The sequence below is a fragment of the Paralichthys olivaceus genome, chromosome 3 (genome assembly GCF_024713975.1).
Source record: "Paralichthys olivaceus isolate ysfri-2021 chromosome 3, ASM2471397v2, whole genome shotgun sequence".
Classification (NCBI taxonomy): domain Eukaryota; kingdom Metazoa; phylum Chordata; class Actinopteri; order Pleuronectiformes; family Paralichthyidae; genus Paralichthys; species Paralichthys olivaceus.
Window position 1 is genome coordinate 6,298,187 of NC_091095.1, and position 18,291 is coordinate 6,316,477.

The 18,291-nt window shown below is 41.2% G+C and overlaps 1 protein-coding gene across 7 annotated transcripts in view; it reads left to right on the forward strand.

Annotated features, from left to right (window-relative positions):
• The window catches only part of lepr (leptin receptor), a 38,395-nt gene extending 27,112 nt beyond the window's left edge, over positions 1-11,283 (forward strand). For 6 of the 7 annotated variants that reach the window (XM_069521649.1, XM_069521651.1, XM_069521652.1 and 3 more), the window contains 14 exons: positions 1,203-1,341; positions 2,183-2,343; positions 2,435-2,534; positions 3,135-3,234; positions 4,048-4,262; positions 4,394-4,548; positions 4,953-5,106; positions 5,276-5,358; positions 5,512-5,725; positions 7,017-7,226; positions 7,769-7,852; positions 7,951-8,044; positions 8,441-8,516; positions 8,678-11,283. In XM_069521649.1, the coding sequence (XP_069377750.1) occupies positions 1,203-1,341; positions 2,183-2,343; positions 2,435-2,534; positions 3,135-3,234; positions 4,048-4,262; positions 4,394-4,548; positions 4,953-5,106; positions 5,276-5,358; positions 5,512-5,725; positions 7,017-7,226; positions 7,769-7,852; positions 7,951-8,044; positions 8,441-8,516; positions 8,678-9,592 (2,700 nt within the window). In that variant the 3' untranslated portion in view covers positions 9,593-11,283. The remainder of the gene's footprint in view (positions 1-1,202; positions 1,342-2,182; positions 2,344-2,434; positions 2,535-3,134; positions 3,235-4,047; positions 4,263-4,393; positions 4,549-4,952; positions 5,107-5,275; positions 5,359-5,511; positions 5,726-7,016; positions 7,227-7,768; positions 7,853-7,950; positions 8,045-8,440; positions 8,517-8,677) is intronic. The other variant, XR_011240583.1, reaches the window with a different exon arrangement.
• Positions 11,284-18,291: the final 7,008 nt, after the last annotated feature.

Below are 18,291 nucleotides of genomic sequence, written 5' to 3' on the forward strand. Positions count from 1 at the left end.
AATAGTTTGATTATTATAATACTATGATCTAATTGTCTGGTAAGCAGTACGCGACCCAGTTGCAGTCATGTCATCTTTAAGCGCTGTGCTAAAGCTAAAATGTCACTTTTTATCAAAAACACAGAAGCCGTCATGAGAAGCTTCACATTTTCATTTAGCTCTTTGTAGAAACAATCAAGTATAATTGTAAAATCGCAGAGAAATTCTTTATGTCAGGTACAAATTACGCTTCAAACGCTAAAGTGATGAATTGGCCGGGTTGATTTCAGCTGATATTAGCTGACTGCAGAAATATCAGTTTAGCTCCACGTTTCAGAACAAGAAATTGCACACAATCTGTTATCTGGGGCCGGAGCGAATTGCAGCTGCCAGGTTCCCCCTGGACAGGTCGCCAGCACAGGGCAGAACTGACAGAGACAAACATTCATGTAGAAGCAAACAACCACTGACACTCACATTCACACCTACAGGGATTTAGAGTCTCCAGTTAAACCAGCCGTCAGGTTCAAATCAGAACCTTCATATTGCGAGGTGATATCAGATCACTGCACCACTGCAATAAAAAAACGTCGACATATCCTTCAGGTTTTTTTAGAAACAGTGCTACACAGTTTTTTTTACACTTAAAAGCACAGATTTTACTTCATTAAGTCTATATTTGCTTTTCCTTTCAGTACTGCTGCTTTCATCCAGGTCACATTTCCACTGACGCCCTTGTTTACTCAGTGCGACTTGCTCACAGTCCGTTTTAACAGCCTCAGAGTGTACCCAGCATCCAACAGTGCACTGAGTGTTCAGCAATACATTTCCTCATTGGCTAATAACACTCTTATAAATAAATGCAGCTTTCATTCACATGTTTCTCAAATTATTTCCATTAGTTTACTTCAAAGTTATTTTGATGCCTTTTTGTCGAAGATATTCCTTTAAGATAAGACCGCTAAATGTATTTTAAACGTTTAGTGAAAAATAAAAATTGTCTGCACACAGAGGCAGGTTTGTAATTTGACATTTCCAAAAAAATGCTTTAAATGAGGCCCACGGGACAAAATTATATTCGAATAAAGTATGATTTATCCCAACCACGACTTGAATGTGCCACTGCAGTCATGTCCTGATGATAGATTTTGATTCAGTCCTGCACTTTCTGTAAAACTCATCTTTGAATAAAAGTTTGCTTCTCTCCTCTCCTCTGTCTGCAGGTGGTTTCGTCAGCAGAGCCCAGACTGTCTCTGGATCTGAGGCCAACCCTGAACTACACCATCCAGGTTCGTTGCTCCGGCCTGGACGAGCCTCCGCTGTGGAGCGACTGGAGTGAAAGTCACCACATCTACCTTCACAGTAAGAACCATTTCTAACTCAGACACATACACAAATACAAAAGAATTCTTTGGACAAGCTGCAAGGTTTTTTCCGCAGCTGCAAGGTTTTTCTTCCTCTGTACTGTGAATGTGTGACTCACTTCAGCCAACATTGTTCACTAAGTTTTAAGGAATTGTTTGAAAATACCTGCAGAGCCACAGTTTTCATCACAGAGTTTGGGGCTCAAGAGATTCGTTGAGGGTTTATTAAACTATGCAGAGAAAAAACTGATGAAGAAAGTGGATTTAAATTTACATTTGAATTTGGCATTGCTGGCATTACTTCCCATTCAATTTTGTCCTTAAGTTTCCTGAGAGCCTGAACTTTCATGAGGTTGGTGCTTACTTTATCTCTGGTTACATCAAGAGATTGGCATTTTTGCTTTTTGTACAAAGTTTTGAACAACAGTGAGACAGGAAACAATGATTCATTTAAATAAAAAGTTTTCTTTTTCCGAGTTCTTCACCTGCTTTGCTGATGATTCAGTCCCCATGGATTGTGTCTGAAGAGGTGTTAGATAAAGAGCTCACCCCTCACTCATTTCAGAGCATCCTTGGGACAAACAACAACAAAAAACTTCCTCAAAACTCCTTTTTGTTTGTTTTATTTTATTGTGGGCGAATGAAAATGATTTTCTTTTGTTTGATTGAAGGTCTTTGTTTGAGTCTTGTTTATTCCCTTCGTCATTCTTTGAGTTTTTTCCTCTGCTACAAGAAAGAATAAGTACAAAGTGTATTTTTGTGGAAAAAAATTATGAAAGGATTATTTAAGAAAGAAACGGTAATTAAGTTTGTTGTGACACTTTTCGTTGTGTGCACAGCTGTGAGCTACATCCCTGAGAAAGTCGTGACCCACGCGGGGGAAGAGGTGACCGTCTATTGTGTGTTCAATGACCACAGCGTCAACGCCAGCGCGGCCATATGGGTTCTTAACTTCCAGCAGACGCTTCATCGCAGCCAGTACCACCCCGTCAACCAATGGGTGAGTAATAAGAGACTCTCTTTTCAGAAAAGTACAGTCCACTTAAAAAAGTTAATGTAAGAGATCTGACTTTTCCTTTACCCAAAACCAGGTCAGCCAGATCACAGTGCGTCCTTCGGAGACTCGGATGTACGACCTGCTGCAGTGCACCAAGGAGTGGACCAACCCTTACAGCCAGATCTATGTCGAGGGTGAGCTGTGCAACATCAGACTTCATATTCTGCTCATGAAAAAATACAAATAAACGTACACTTTCAGAAATGAATGAGAAATTTCCATCACTAGTCCAGTGCCCGCTCTGGGCCACAGAACCCTGAAGCGGCACCACCAGAGTCGCTCACTTGTTTATTCAAACTTCACTAAAGCTCGAGTCAGTACGCAGAACCCTGAACTGGAGAATCCCTCGTTGTTGTTCCAGGGGACCCAAAGAGTGAATCTGCTGTAGTTAAAAGTTTAAGTTACATCACCACTGATGAGTAGCAGACTTCAGTAGCTTTACAAAGCACCTCATTTGGCCGTAAAACACATACCAAGTGTTAAACCAATCGGTTAAAAGGTTCTTGAAATATTCGGGCCAACGAGGCAGTCTAAGATTTCTGGGATTACAGAAAGTCACTTCTAATTTTGTGTCTGTCCTCCTGCTGCGGAGGACAAACGCAGGAAATCAAGTGCTGATGTGTGACATCACAACAATGTGACCTGAAGTAAACCCAGTGCAGAGGCTTCCTTGGGTTTCTTTTTCTTTTTCTTAAACTTATCAGTGTTTCTCTATGTGTGTGTGTGTGTTTCAGGAGCTTCCATTGATATAAACTGTGTAACCAACGGGGACATCGATGCTATGGATTGCAGCTGGAAGAACACACAGTGGACTGAGCCCGAACTCCGATCCAGGTATACTACCTTTTACAGTAGATACAGTTTTTTTGAATATCTCTACATGTGAATGAAAGCTGAAATCAACACTGCCATAAAACCTGGAGGCTACTGAACAATGTGTTCTCTGTTCACACCCTGGAAATACTTGTTTTCTTTGTTTCCTTTGCCTGATGTCACTCATCTGGAGTCATGACATCAGCACAACATAAACAAACTTTACAAAGCCCATATCACAACAACGAGGACTGAATTATGAGTATAACACTTGTGTCTTATGTTCATATTCTTTGGCTTTATTCAGGTTATACTATCAATAGTAGGCTGTTGTCACCACCAAATTAGCTGCTGAGACCTGGGAACACAGAAAATATGTCCAAGAGGGCAGGAAACAGGAGGAGGAGGTTTCTGAAGCTTTTCAACAATGAAACAAACAGTTCTGAGGAAACATGCTGGCAGCAACACACATTTTTTTAAATGCAATCATATTATCACTGCATACTGTATACATAGAACATGTGTAGTTTACATTGTACTTATCATTTTATATATATGTTCTGTTGTTTTTTACTGTTACTATTGTTTCATTATTTCACTCATTGCATCATTATCTTATATAGTTTCTTATATTATATTTTTTCTCTGCTTCTTATTGTATCATATCACGTACGTGTCGTCATCTTGTTGTTTCGTTATCTGAGCACAAACAATTCTAACTGAGTGTGAGCAGATTCACAGATCAGATGAAGTGGAGAGGAAAGGACGATGAATGGCTTAATAAGTGAGTAACGTAATAAAAATGTTGGCCTCTGTGTTTTTCCTCCACGCCAGGTGGGCGGACCTGCCGTGCGACGTGATGGAGGAGAGGGACAGAGCGGGCGAGGAAGTGGGCGAGATGGGACCTGCTTGCCTGCAGGTCAGATCCAAACAGAAAAGCTGCATCATTCAGCCGCTGAGGATGAACTGCTACAAGCTGTGGCTGGAGGTGGCGTCCCGGCTCGGCCCGATCAGATCCAAACCCGTCTACCTGTCGCCCATAGATCATGGTGAGGACGAGTTGACTTGTTTTAGAGCTGTTTCTGACTTCATGTATGATGATTTGTGGCTCTACAACAGTTTTCATACTTTCTGAAATCTCTCGAGACAAACTCCAACTCTGTTGTTTTCTTCCCTGCAGTCAAACCCCACACCCCCACTAACGTGGAGGCAGTGAGCCGGAGCAGCGGGGCCCTGCTGGTCACCTGGAAGCCCCCGTCTCTGCCGGTCGAGGGGCTCCAGTGTCAGCTTCGGTACCACTCGCTGTCCATGGTGAGAGCTCAGCCGCAGTGGAAGGTGAGTGAAAGTTCGGCCTGATACTGTGGTTTAACTGATCTTTACGTAAAACAAATGATCAGATCTCTCACTTTCTTTGTCATTGTTGGATAACAGGGTGTTGGCCAAGGTCCACTTTCAATCCTCTTTTGTTCATTAATGGTTATTTCCTTCTAAAAAGAGGGCTGGGTCGACCTTAGATTAGATTTCATTGTGTGTATAAGACATCTGTGGTTCTTTCTAGAACCACAGGACCAAACATCCAGGACTCAGCTGGTAAATAATAATCAGGTCTCATACTTTCTTAAATGACACAGAGGCTTTGACATGGTTTCAGCTTGTCAGTTTGACATGACCTCATATCATTTTTTTTAAGACCATAGTCCACTGATTTCAGTCTCACTCTCTCGCCCTCACATCTGCAGATCCAGAGTCCAGTGCGGGTTGCTTTGTCGGAGGTTGCAGTGCCGGACATGTGCCAAGTGTATGTGGTGCAGGTTCGCTGCATGCACACCAACGGCACCGGCTACTGGAGCGAGTGGAGCGACTCTGTTTACTCGGCTCCACAAAACAGCAGAGGTAAAACATCATTTATATCACTCCTCGACCCTTTTAATGATGTAACCTTTTAAATGAAATCCAACCTCCTGACTGTAGCTCTAATGGAAAATGTTGGACAAATACCATCCCCACCATCACTCACAGAGAGGAAGCTGCAGTGTTATGCAATTGTTGGTTTCCTCCTCAGCTCCTGAGCGTGGTCCTAATTTTTGGAGAATTCTTCAAGATGACCCGTACAGGAACCAGACCAATGTCACGCTGCTGTTTAAGGTACACACATGAAAATACACATTGTTAGAATGGTACTCAGTAGATCGCATGTCTCCGCCAAGGCCCAGCTGGCCCTTTGGATTCAATTAAAGAATCTAAAATAACAGCAACTTTCGCATTCATGATTAATCAGCGTTATGCTTGGTTCTCCAGGATCTCCCGGTATCGGGGCGCTCCTACTGTGTGGATGGATTCATCGTTCAGCATCAAACCTCAAGCGGCGTTGTGACGAGGAATTCGATCGAGCCGGCGTCCTCCTACAGCTTTGAGTGGAACCAGGAGCCGCAGACTGTGAGCGTGAAGGCCTACAACAGTCGTGGGAGCTCCGCCAACAACATCAACATGACGCTGGAGCAAAAACCAAAACGTGAGTGAGCTGGGAAATCGTTTCTTCTTCTCTCAGCCACTGCGGGCTGAGGTTATTCCAGAATATCAATTATCAGTACCTCATTATCGTTTTCATTATCGTCCCACAAAAACAGTCCAATTATAAAAAGTCGAGTAGATTTTAAAGTTGGCAGATAATCTTTTGTTCGGATTGTGAAACTTTGCTCCTTCTCGGCCGTTGGGACATCAACTTGAAAAATTGTGATTGAAATATTTGACTTTTCTGTGGATATTTTATAGACTCATCAATATAGTGACCCTCAAAGGATAAGAGGTGTAGATAATGGATGGATGAATCAATATTGATCAATAGTCATTAGCTGGAGCCATATACAAGACAGTAGGTGACCTTGTTTAATCAAATACATCTTTTGAATTTGATTAAACATGAAATACTTTGTGTCCTGGCAAAGATATAGGGACTAATAATGAGATGAGAAAGAGACAAAAATTATACTAGAGACAAAACAAATCAAAATTTTACAGAAATGTGATTATAAACTCAGAAATAAGATTATGATCATAAAAACAATTTATTCCACCAGGATCAGTCTAAAACCATGAATCAGGATTTTAAGAATGTAAAATATCTCAGAACATCGGCAGCCTGAACAGAACAGACACAACAACAGTCACAAATGCGAATAATTTCGCTTAAAACATATGTCTGTAGGGATCCTTTGAAAGCTCTCATGTGGATCCTGCAGCCATTAGAGTTGCTGTACTACATGCCATTAGCAGAACGGAGGTCAAAAGGTTTGTTTTTGAATCACTGTGTTTGCTGTAATACATAGAAATGTTTTTGTTTCTCTCCTATTACTCATAATCCAGGCTACTTTCATAAAACCACTAACCTGCAGGATTTAATGGTTTTTACGAAGATGGTCAGTGTTTGTTTTCTAGAGGGAGTCGTTTGTTGGATGTTTTTCCATTAGTATTCTGACCAAATGTGTTCAGCGAAACCAGAAGCGGGTGAATCAGCCGAACACATTGTTCACATTTTCATTCTCATTAAACCATTAAGTTGTTTATCACACTATGTAACACTAAGTGTAAGAAATGTCTAATTATTTGATTTAATAAAAGGTCGTACAGGAAACAATGATGATCAAAATCACTAGTTCTCAATCTAAATGAACTGAAACAGCTCCAGTACATTTCCAGAGCCTTAAAGAGGAAAGTGATTATTCTGGTTAAGTTCACTGTGTCTTGCTGAGCTTGTGTTTCATCACTCTGTTACACTGTTCTTCTCTGTTCTCTCCGGTGTGCAGGTCGCTGTGTGAGCTCGTTCAGCGTGTCGGTCATCAACAGCACCTCTGTGTCTCTGTCCTGGATTCTGCTGGACAACAGATCTGTGCCTGTGTCCATGGTGGTCCAGTGGACCGTACCACAGAGACAGCAGGGGTCTGATCATCAGAAAGCCTACAGTGGAGAAACATGGGTCCGACTTCCCTACACAGATTGTCCTGTACATCTGAGAGGTGACATCTTCTCTTTCTCTTCTCATTTTTTCCTTTTAACTGTGAATCAATCAGAGAATCACTGAACACTACAAAAGCAAATATACACATGCCCACCTCAGACTCCTCACACTGAAAGTCTAATGTTGCTGTATTGCACTTTGGGGATCTCTGGTGAGAAGTGTGGAACTGAATTATAGTTGCATCTGCAATTGCAAGAACCAGATTCAGCAAGTTAGAGAGTAAAGCTGAACTGTAGATGAGGTAAAAACCTCAGATATTTAGTAAACTTATAAACTATCTAGAATTCTGAGCAGAGTTTGGTGTATTTGTGTCTTTTCTAGTTCAATATAATCGAATAGACAGAGAGCCCAACAGAATTAATCACCACATGTGCCTGCAGAGGGTAATGTTGCTCAGTAAACGTTGCATAGTGTTGCTTTAATTTCCTTTTAAATTTTTGTCTTTCTGTTAAGAAATTTGTATCTTAAAGAAAAGTGCTATAAACCAAGTTTATTATAATTATTGTAACCTGACCTCTAACCTTGTCTATCATCTCACAGGGGATTTCTTTGGCTCAGAGGAATACGGCTTCCACTTGTACCCAGTGTTTGCAGACGGGGAAGGGGAGCCAATGTACACAATAGGTGAGACCAATATTCACATGTTTTCTGCTGTAGATACAAAAGCAGCCTCATAATCATCACTTTAAGCACCTTTAACCTCTCATTTCCACCTGTTACAGCCACCAGAGGAGACCCTGCAGCCTACATGATGCTGATGATCATCTCCTTCCTCTCCATCGTCCTGTTTGTTACTCTGATCATCTCCCAAAACCAGTAAGAACACCTCTTCAGTCAGAAGCAATTACATTCTTTAATTTCAGAAATAGTTTGTGAGTTATCACAAATTATATTTTTTACCGTACATATCTTTATTAAATCTGTATATTTGTCTTGCTCTTGGTCGCGATATCTACAGCGTCAGTGTGTCGTGAATTTGTGTTTCACCCTGACACTTGCAAGAAATGACGGATGAGGTTAATCTCTGTGCTGCTGCTTAATTGAGGGAGCAGAGACAGGACCGTGAAAAATTACCAGCGTGACATTTCACAGGTCACACGGGTCTATTTACACCTGATGTTTGCTGGTGGGAGGAGAAATCAGGCAAGAGACAAAGGAAAGGGAGAAAGAAAAGATGTTTGGACCTAAACGTTTCCTGCATTTTATTCCCAGAATGAAGAAGTTTGTGTGGAAGGATGTACCCAACCCATACAAGTGCTCGTGGGCTAAAGGACTGGACTTCAAAAAGGTAAAAAGAATATATTTACTTCTATTTCTCCAACGCATCTGGGATATAAAAACACTGATAAGTCAAATATTATCGGTAATTATCGATGAAACGTTCTTGCTCAAGTTCATTGTCCTTCGTCCTTCTTCTATTTACACATCTGGTTCTGTATTTGTTTCTAGAACGACACCTTGGACCACCTGTTCGGACCCTCAGAGGGTCTCCCCACCTGGTCGCTGCTGATGCCCTCTGAGAACATCTCCAAAGTCGTCATCATGGACAAAGCGGACCTCTCAGCTCCGACCACCGCCCTGGTCCAAACCCCGCTCGTGCCGCTGACCACTGAGCCGGCCACTACCTTATCCATCTCTCTCCATCCAGGGATTGATTCTGAGGTCGACCAAGGCCAGTTCAGGGAGAGCGAGGTGCTGTTGGGTGGAGCTCCTTCCTTAGACCTTAATCTGGATGCTTTGACCAGTTCATACCCAAGAATCGAGGAGTTACTACCCTTCGTTTCGCAGCCTCCGGGCAGCACTGACAACTCTGCCCAGTCCTCAGTCACATACACCACAGTGCTGCTCTCTGATCCGAAGCAGGAGCAACCGCCCATTCATCTCCACTACAAGGGAGGAAGTGGCAGCAGCTCCAGCGACGAGGGCAATTTCTCTGCCAACAACTCAGACATTTCAGGATCCTTCCCTGGAGGTCTGTGGGAGCTCGAGAGCTGCCGGGGCGGGGAGATGGACGACCCGAGACGCTCCTGCTCCTACAACTCTGTAGAAGAGCTTTCTGAAACATCAGAGCAAGAAGATGAAGGCGAGGGGAGAGGTGAGAAGGACTTGTATTATCTAGGAACGGACTATCCAGCAGAGGATGAGGAGAGTGAGGATGAGGAGGAGCAGAGAGAGGAGGAGCTGCGTAAAAATGTAGTTTTGAGCAGGGAGGACTGTTGTGTGGAGTCTCGCCCTCTGCTCGACCCTGAGGACTCGAGCGGACCGATGTCAGACTCGACGGGTGGTTTGTCTCCGCTGTACCTCCCTCAGTTCAGAACTGCTGCGTGCACGAGGCAACTACAGGACAGCAGAACCCAGCTGTGACCCTCACAGGGACTTTGTTTCAATGAAAACACGCATCATTAAAGCCATTGTGTTGTGGACTCATTCAGCATTTACCAAAGTGGATTCGCATCTGTTCCTTCAGACAGAAAATGGGTCCGGAGTCTGACATATGAGAAATGCAGCATGAGGTTGTCCGGGTGAGACGTGTTCACAACAACAGTGAATTTCAGTCGAGGGGCGGAGGCTGGGAGGCAGAACATAACGTGTAAAACTCAGCTGCGGGAAATCACATGTTAAGAGCACAACACTGGCGTCTGCTCTTATTGCCAAAAGCTCTCGAAGATGTTGAATTAATTGTTTCATACACGTAGATGACGCCATATTGTATCTTTTTTCATCAACACGCCTACTTGCTAGCTGTGATTTTTCCAGACGTTTTCCTGCTGTATTCCCACACGGACTTCACTGCACGTCTGAAAGCATCTATAATAACAAGGTGTGGAGCTGGAAAATGTTAAAAAACAAGGTCTCTCGACTTGTGTGCGGTTGCAATCAGTTGATGCTGCTATTGTGTTTAGACGTCATGAAGGCACAAGCCTTATTCATGGGGCATTTCTTTCTTTCTTTACAGGGTATTAAACTCTGGTTCTACTGTGCCATGCAGGAGCGTGCTGAGAGAAATACGTAGCAACCATAGACTTGATATAAAGATGGACGACATGGTAGCTTCCTGAAAGTGAAGCCAAAGTATCTCGATCACCCTCTGGGCGCTGGCTGCTGTGCGTGTCATAAACCCCACCTCCTCAATGTTATTGGATGGGACATGAAACAAAATAAAAATTCAAAGTACAAAAAAAGTGATTTGAAATTCAGAGGCTCCAAATGCACAAGATGGCGACGTTTGCATCCAGAATGTTTCGGTTTCATTTTTGGATAGTGGTGGAAGTGAAGAGGTGTGGTCCATCCTTAAATTCAGTCTCCTCTTTTACACCAAAATTAGTGGGTATACGCAGGTATTTTTAAATGCAGGTGAACCCACTAGAAAAAGGTGATTGAATCCTTACCCATTGCCAGTAGAGGAATTTTGTTTGTTTTTTGCTCCCGTGGATTTGACCCTGGAGTGAATGCAGATTTTGTCCATTCTCATTGCGGACAACCTGCAAATTTTGGGTGAGGTTATATAAACGCATAAAAAAATATGCAGAAAATGACGTGTGCCTACATTTGTCCATCTGCTCCTCATGTTGAAAATATGTTTCTTACTCTGCTGAATCCTTGTAAGGGAAACATGAAAGAGTTTGACAGAGAATAAATAGATCATAGTTGACTGTGAATCGAAGGCAAAAGTTGGACGTCCCCTCAGAGCTGCTGGTGTGACTAAAAGAAACCACACGCCGATGAAAACAGTTGTAGTCAGTAACTACAGCTGAATTTATCAACATCTGCTCGGACTAACCCGCCCACCAAGCCAAAGAATGTATTTTTGTACTTTGTGCTGTAATGTATTTGAGACTTTGTTCTAGTATTTGAGAAATGTGATCTATTTTTTTTCAGCGTCATCGGCCATCAACATAAACCCTCACTGTCTGGTGTGAACTCAAGGTAAAATATTGTATATTTGAAACAAGAGGAAGACAACAATGGAACTTTTGAATGTCGGTGACTAGTAGTTGTTGCACATGAAGAACTTTTGTCTATTTTTGATGGTGAAAATAAAATATTTATTGTGATTGCATCTGGATCGGCTCAATCAGTGAACAATGCATACATGCAAACTTCAGACATTGAAATGTGGAGGAGCAGGAAAGAGAAGCCTTTACTGGTTAGAAGACTTTTTCACAACATTTGACACCATTTTTATCAGTTTGTATCTATACAACACAGGGCCAACATACAGACAAACATCCATTCACTCTCACATTCACACCTGTCGAGTTAGAGTCTCAGATTAGTTTAACCTCAGTCTGCTTGTCTTTTGACTGTGGGAGGAAATCGGAGAAAAAGACACAGGCCGTGCAGACAGAAAGGCCCTTGGCCAAACCAGGTTTTTATCTACTGGATCCGCCCCATTGTTGTGATCCGTACCAAATTTTTATTGGTTCTTTCTTTATCCATGTCCCATCCTTTCACCAAGTTTCATGGAAATCCATCCAGTAGTTTTTGCGTAATCCCACTGACCAAACAAAATGTAACATTTCCTGCTGTTGCTCTTTGAAATATTTTTAAATACGTTTTTTTTTTTTAGTGCCATGCCCGTGTTCATGGTGAACAGTTGCACACTCAAACAACAGGGTACAACAAAGATGGAGTCTCACAGGTGCTATGTGCCCTGACCAGTTTTGAAAATAATAAATATAATTATTGACAATATGAAAAGGTATCATGGGGCTTCTTTAACTACATATTCCCTCTGCATGATTGGAATGGATTTATTTGTCGTTATCTATTTCAATACACTTTTTTGTATGGTATCTTTTGTTTGACTCAACCTCCATGTTTATCATTTGATTGGTTTCTTATCTTTCCATTCTTTGGTTTGTGAGGCTTGGAGGAATAGAACGCACCCCTATGAACATCAGGTCAGGTGTTGTCTTCTCATGTGAAACCCTGGTCACAAACTGTGAGGAAACATCGAGGAACCACAACTCAACAAGGGCTTTATATAATCACGCAACAGTATGCTAACATTAGTTTGTTATATTATATCATTGCTAATTATCTGAGCGTGTTAATTTCTATAGTGTGATTTTAATTTGAATTAGTAGATTCGTACATTAGAGTACACAGCCTCATCAGATGTGCATTGACCAGCTTTTTAAACTATAATTCTATATATTCTGTCCCCTTGTGGCTGCAACAAGCAAATACATCAGGATGACACCAAGCCAAAGTTAAACACACATAAATATATAGATGCCTAAATACTGTTTTCTATTGTATTTCTGACCAACATAAACGTAAGATATATATATATATATTTAAAAAAATATATTTTGCTGTTTAAGATGAAGTCAGGAACCACATGAATATCCTGAACAAGAATCAGTCTCTGCATCAATTACAGCCGTGTCCTTCCACTAGATGTCACTGTCATCTAAATCTAAGAATCCATGAGCGTCCATATTAACTTCTGTTATGTTTTTACATTAAATATAATTTAATCAGAGTATCAACCTGTTTGGTGCATTCACATAAATCAGACAACATTTAAAACGACAATCCAAATTACAAATATAACAATATTAACAATAAAATGCAACAACACAGGTGTAACTTATTGAAACCTGTTGTTGTGAGGATACTTTATTTGGATTAGATATACAATACAACTACATTTAATCTGCAAGTTTAATGTTGAAATGGAGATTGAACATGTAAAAGGTGCTGCTGGATGTCAACATGGATGTACAGCATATTGGATGGAATTATTTTTTTGTGTTGATGTTGATGTCCCTTCAGACGCAAAATGTTCTTGAAGAATTTCTCTTTCAACAGTCAGAATCTTTGAGGTCAGTTTATTGCTTCATGCGGTTTCTTCTTTCTTATTGTGCAAACGATATCATGTTTTAGAATGATTAACTACCGCAGCAGCTCATAATGATTCTCTTAATAATCTGCTTAAATTCTCATGGAGAACAATCATCACATCAACATTACCTCATTGCACCTTTGAGAAAGTGCAGCCATTTGTCTCTGGAAATTATTTCACGTGTTCAACCTAAAAATAATCATCCAGCTGTCGAGCTGCACTTCTGTAGGTTTTGCATCAGAACTGACTTCAGCTAAAAATCCAGACATGTTGTATTGTTAACGTTATAATGTGGACGAGTGAAGAGCCAGGCCCTGACAGGGAAGGTCAGCCAAAGGTGCTATCACGTTGCATTGTGGAAACTGTACGATCCAATGTTTTTACAGCTTGACACATATTAGTAACCACCAGTCAGCTTTTCTTCTCTGCTGCATCAGTCATGATTATTATTTTTTATGTCTTTTCTGGGTCCTCTGATTTTTTGAAAGCTCAATAATAAATCACTGGAGCACTTGATAACACAGGGTTCAGCTGGAGTTATGCAGCTAAGCCTGCTTTGAAAGAGCGTTCAACGCGGCTCCTCAGTTTTTATGACTTGGCCTGAAAATAAAACTGGAAACATCTGTATGATGTGTTTGCATTTTGCAGCCACCAGGGGACCAGAAAGCACCACTGATGGAGGAGCTGGGTGAGCGGGCTATTTCAGTGATGTCAGAGAATCTTTAAAGGCCCACTCTGCTTTCATCCCTTGTATTTGCCATAGAAGGACACGGTGGTGCAGAGAGCTGCAAGCTTTGGCAAAGAGAGTTGGAAAGCACTGGAGCCTGACGCCTCGCAAAGGTTCAGATATGGTAATACAGACAGGAACGCCTCGGAGAAAGAGGAGGGGGACTCGTGTTTATGGTTGTTATGGATGGAGACTTGTGCCAAAGGAGCGTCTGCAAGGTGACTTCAAGTATCACAGCCTGTAAGACATGCAGATAGAAATGTTTCAAATTAAGAAACAGACAAAATAACACGATTGAAAAGATCCAAAAGTCAGAGCACAGCTTTTATGGTGATGCCATGTCTGGGGAAGTGACCCAGTTCTCCTCAGGAGACCTCAGTACCTGTCCCTGATCTGAAAACCAGGAGCTCAACAGGAGCCTGATAGATAAAGTGGCCCTGCAGGAGAAATACTGCACATGTGAAAGTTCTTTGGCGTTCGCTGATCTTTCAGCCGTGACACAATAACCTGAAGCAACGTTCAGTCTAAATAATGGAAGAGATGAATGAGCTTTTTAGAGTTTGTCTAATAAATTATTCAAGACAAACCTCAAGGAAAATATATTTATTTATTGAAACTTGTTTGGACCACGATGAAAAAGAGGCTCAGTGAGTTGATCGGGTCTTTGGCAGCGAGGTGGCGTAAACACAAATGAAGTATCCGTGAAATGTCGTAATCTCGTTCTTAAGATTGAGATTTTGTTCATTAGTGGACCGAGACTGATTCCATGGTGAAAAGTAAGATTATGCATATTGGCTTTGATTTCCCGTTTGAAAAGCGGATGAGCTGTTGAGTGTTCCTGGCACAAGTTATTCTGCTCAAAGTCTTGAACTTTGCCATGACCCAAAGAGATTTGGCTTTAGAAAATGCTAATAAGGGAGGAACACATGTGAGAATCGTTCACACTAAACTTACATTTTCACAAAATGTTCAAGAATGTGATGTGAAGAAATTACGTAGTTCTGTTGCGCAAATAAAATCTTGCGAAATATCCAAAGTTTAAGGTCAAGTTCTCCTTCAAGATTTGGTGCATTTCAAAGTTTAATGGAATGTCATAACAGTACAATAAAAATTTGATTTTTTTACTAATTATTTCTGGTGGTCCTCCCTGACCTTGCTCTCTTCTCTGTCTGTGGGATCTATCCATCTGGAAATGGCAGTGTCGCCTTGTGCTGCACAAACACTTCCACATGAGTCTCAACTCCAGGAAATACCTTTTCTTCTACTACAACTTTCTTCAAAAGCAAACCTACGTGTCCTAGCTGATTTATCTCTGAGCTGGACTCAGAGATAAATCATCTGGATGATTTATCATCTGGATGTGATTCAATCACCCCTGTGTTGTTGAGCCAGGTGGTGGAAAAAGTAGGAGCAGGGATGAATTTCGCTGGTTCCTTTTATTTCATAATAGTTTGACAAACGCCTGCAGTAGGTTTCAGATTTTATTGAGACGTCTTGCAATGCAGACTATTCAAATACATCTCTGCTGATGTCACACTGATAAAAATGGCGGAATAAAGCAGACACTGCTGTTGAAAGTTTATGAAGTAAGAAGTGTACTGTCTGCGGAATGAAATGCAAAGTATACAAATTCAGACTGTATATAAAGATGGTCAATGCATTTTCACTGCCGCCCAAGAATGAAGCCCACAGTGTTTATGGTACTGAGCCAAATGGTCAGAAAATCTATTTCAAATGTACTTTGACTCTTTTTTGTTCCAGGTTCCATCTGCTAACAAGGAGGAGGTGAGGTTTATAACCTGCTGCCAGCCACCAGGGGGTGATCAAGAATATATGGCTTCACTTTTGGGGAGCTGTCATGTCGTCTTTCTTTAAACAATCTATTTGTACAAAAATGAAATGAAAAAAAACATGCATTCACTGGTGCATCATTAAAACTTTAATTTGTTTACAATAAACTACTTTTGCTATGTTTCATGTCCGTATCTATTATAATTATCATTATTAACAACAACAACAACAACAACAACTCACTGGTGAATTTCACACAATAGTTTCAGCAGCACCACCATCACTGAACCGACAAATTGACCCAAAAGACAACGCGTGCGTCTGTTTGCGTGTGTGTGTGTGTGTGTGTGTGTGTGTGCGTGTGCGTTCTGACGTCACCGTTCATGCTCCGGCTGTTGCCATCAAGCCTGTTAATGGGAATCAGGAGAAAGATTTAGGAGCTTGACATTGTAAATCCCTCATTGATCGCCTGGCATTAATTTGTGCAGCAATGGCGAAGGGCTTTGGCTACTGATGTTTATCCACGTTGGCTTTGAAGGCCTTAACATCTGGGGGAAAGGTCAGATGGAGGCGAGTTCACGACAAAACTCTGCGACCACAGAGGAAATGAGTAAAATCTGCCTTCTCTGGTTTAGGGCTGCATGTGCAGGCTGCGTTGGCCGCGCTCCCTCTTTTAGTAAACAGGGGGTTAGAAAACTTTGGTTTGGTTGCCAGGCACAACAGTTAGCTGGACAGATTTGGGTTCTCTGGGAATGTAAAGCCTCATGCTCCCTGTAATCTGTAATCTTAGCTCCGCTGCAGCTCTGTTGTAGGGAAATCGATGTCATCAACATTCATGAGGAGAGAGAGACCGAAATAACAAATGATGAAGCATCTGCAACAGTAGGTGGAGGAGAGCGAAGAGAACGAGGGAGTGTGGCTGAGAGAGGAAAAAAGAATGTAGGCAGAAGCTGTGCTGACCCCTGGGACCCTCTCCTGGGGCCCTGTCTGTACCGGAGGCCTTCAAAGGATTTAGGACGACAAGCATATTGCCCCTTCACCCCATTGCTCTCTGATAGGGCTGTGAATGTCTGAGCCATTTGATGCATGATTCATCTCATCAGACACCTGGCAAATATCTTGTTTTACAGCACTACTCCTTCAAAGATGCGATGCTGTGCATAGTTGGGAGCTTCTTCACATTATAAATCAGGTGATAGAGCCAAAGATAAATGTTTCTGTATCGTTTCGTCAGTTTTTAGTTCCCTTAAATGTAGTCCATCAGTTTATATTATATATTATAGTAATATAACCATATTACTAAACTGCGAAACCATTTTAAAAAATGAGATGAATTACAAAACGTTATTAGATTTAATTTTACATTATGTAGGTTTCAGTAAGTAAATCACAAGATTTGATTCTAATTCAAACTCTGTATTCATTCAACTAATTATTTCAGATTGTACTGTATGACAAATATTTCGTAAATGGATAATTCTGAAAGAGCTGATGTGCATTGATGCATCAAATCAATGCATCAAAGTTAAGTTGAAGACCTCATTTATTTCACAGAAAACATCAGCGATGAACGAACATCTTTATTAGTTTGACTATCAAGAGTAAATAAACACATTTAAATACATACATTTACACCAATATTAATTTGATTAAGACAAAAGCTGAATATGTTTTCTGATTCTCTTGTCCCCCGAATTAGCTCATACTTTAATTTGGCAATAATCTAATTGAGTCGTGTCGACTTATGTCGTCTTATGTCCACATCTTAATCACATCATAACATCCTAATAGAGTTTTCACAGCATATTTGTGACACACAGCAGTTACCAAGTTTATCTGCAAAATACATGATTAGGGACTTCAAAGTACAAAAAACAGGCAGCGGTCACACACAATAAATTACAAAGCAGGACAACTGACAGAACAAAGACAATTTTGGCAAACAGGAAGTGAAACACAGGTGGTTTAAATACAAGTATGTCTGATAGGATGATTGAAAACAGGTGAGCAAAACTGGCAGGAAACTGATCAATAACAGGAAGTAGAACAAACTGAAAGGCAAGCAGGGAAGACTCAACAAAATAAAACAGGAAATGGAGTCAAGTCTGTTCGATAGTGTCCCTGTCAGTCGTCACAGATGGGGTGTAAAGAAGTAGCAGGACGTCATGTTAACGTAAGTCATAATTACACTTTATTCTAACATGAATGGAATATTTTATCAGCAACTCATTTAAACATAATCACAGTTATGTTTTATTCCCTCCAACAAAGAGGTTATGTTTTCATCAACGTTTGAGGATTACACAAAAACTACTAAACCGATGTATGAAACTTGGTGGTATAGGTCAGGAAAGACTCCATTAAATGTTGATGTGGATCCAGATCAGGGGGCAGAACCAGACATATATTCTCACTGTCTTTAACATTGTGGAACAGACACAATAGGGAGTTATTTTGGACATTTTATTTCTCAGAGAATAATGTGTGGATCTTCATGAAATGAAGAATTTAAATGTGGTTACACAAGGGGGACCTTTGGGCCTTGGGGGGGGAAGTGCATTCCAAGTGCCATTCTAGTTCCGATTAAGGTCAATAGTCGGATTGCTGTCCATGTAAACATAGTCACTGACTGGAGCATCTCTTCTCTCTTTGTCAAAGATTTTCAGTTTGGCCACATCTACTGCTGCTAGG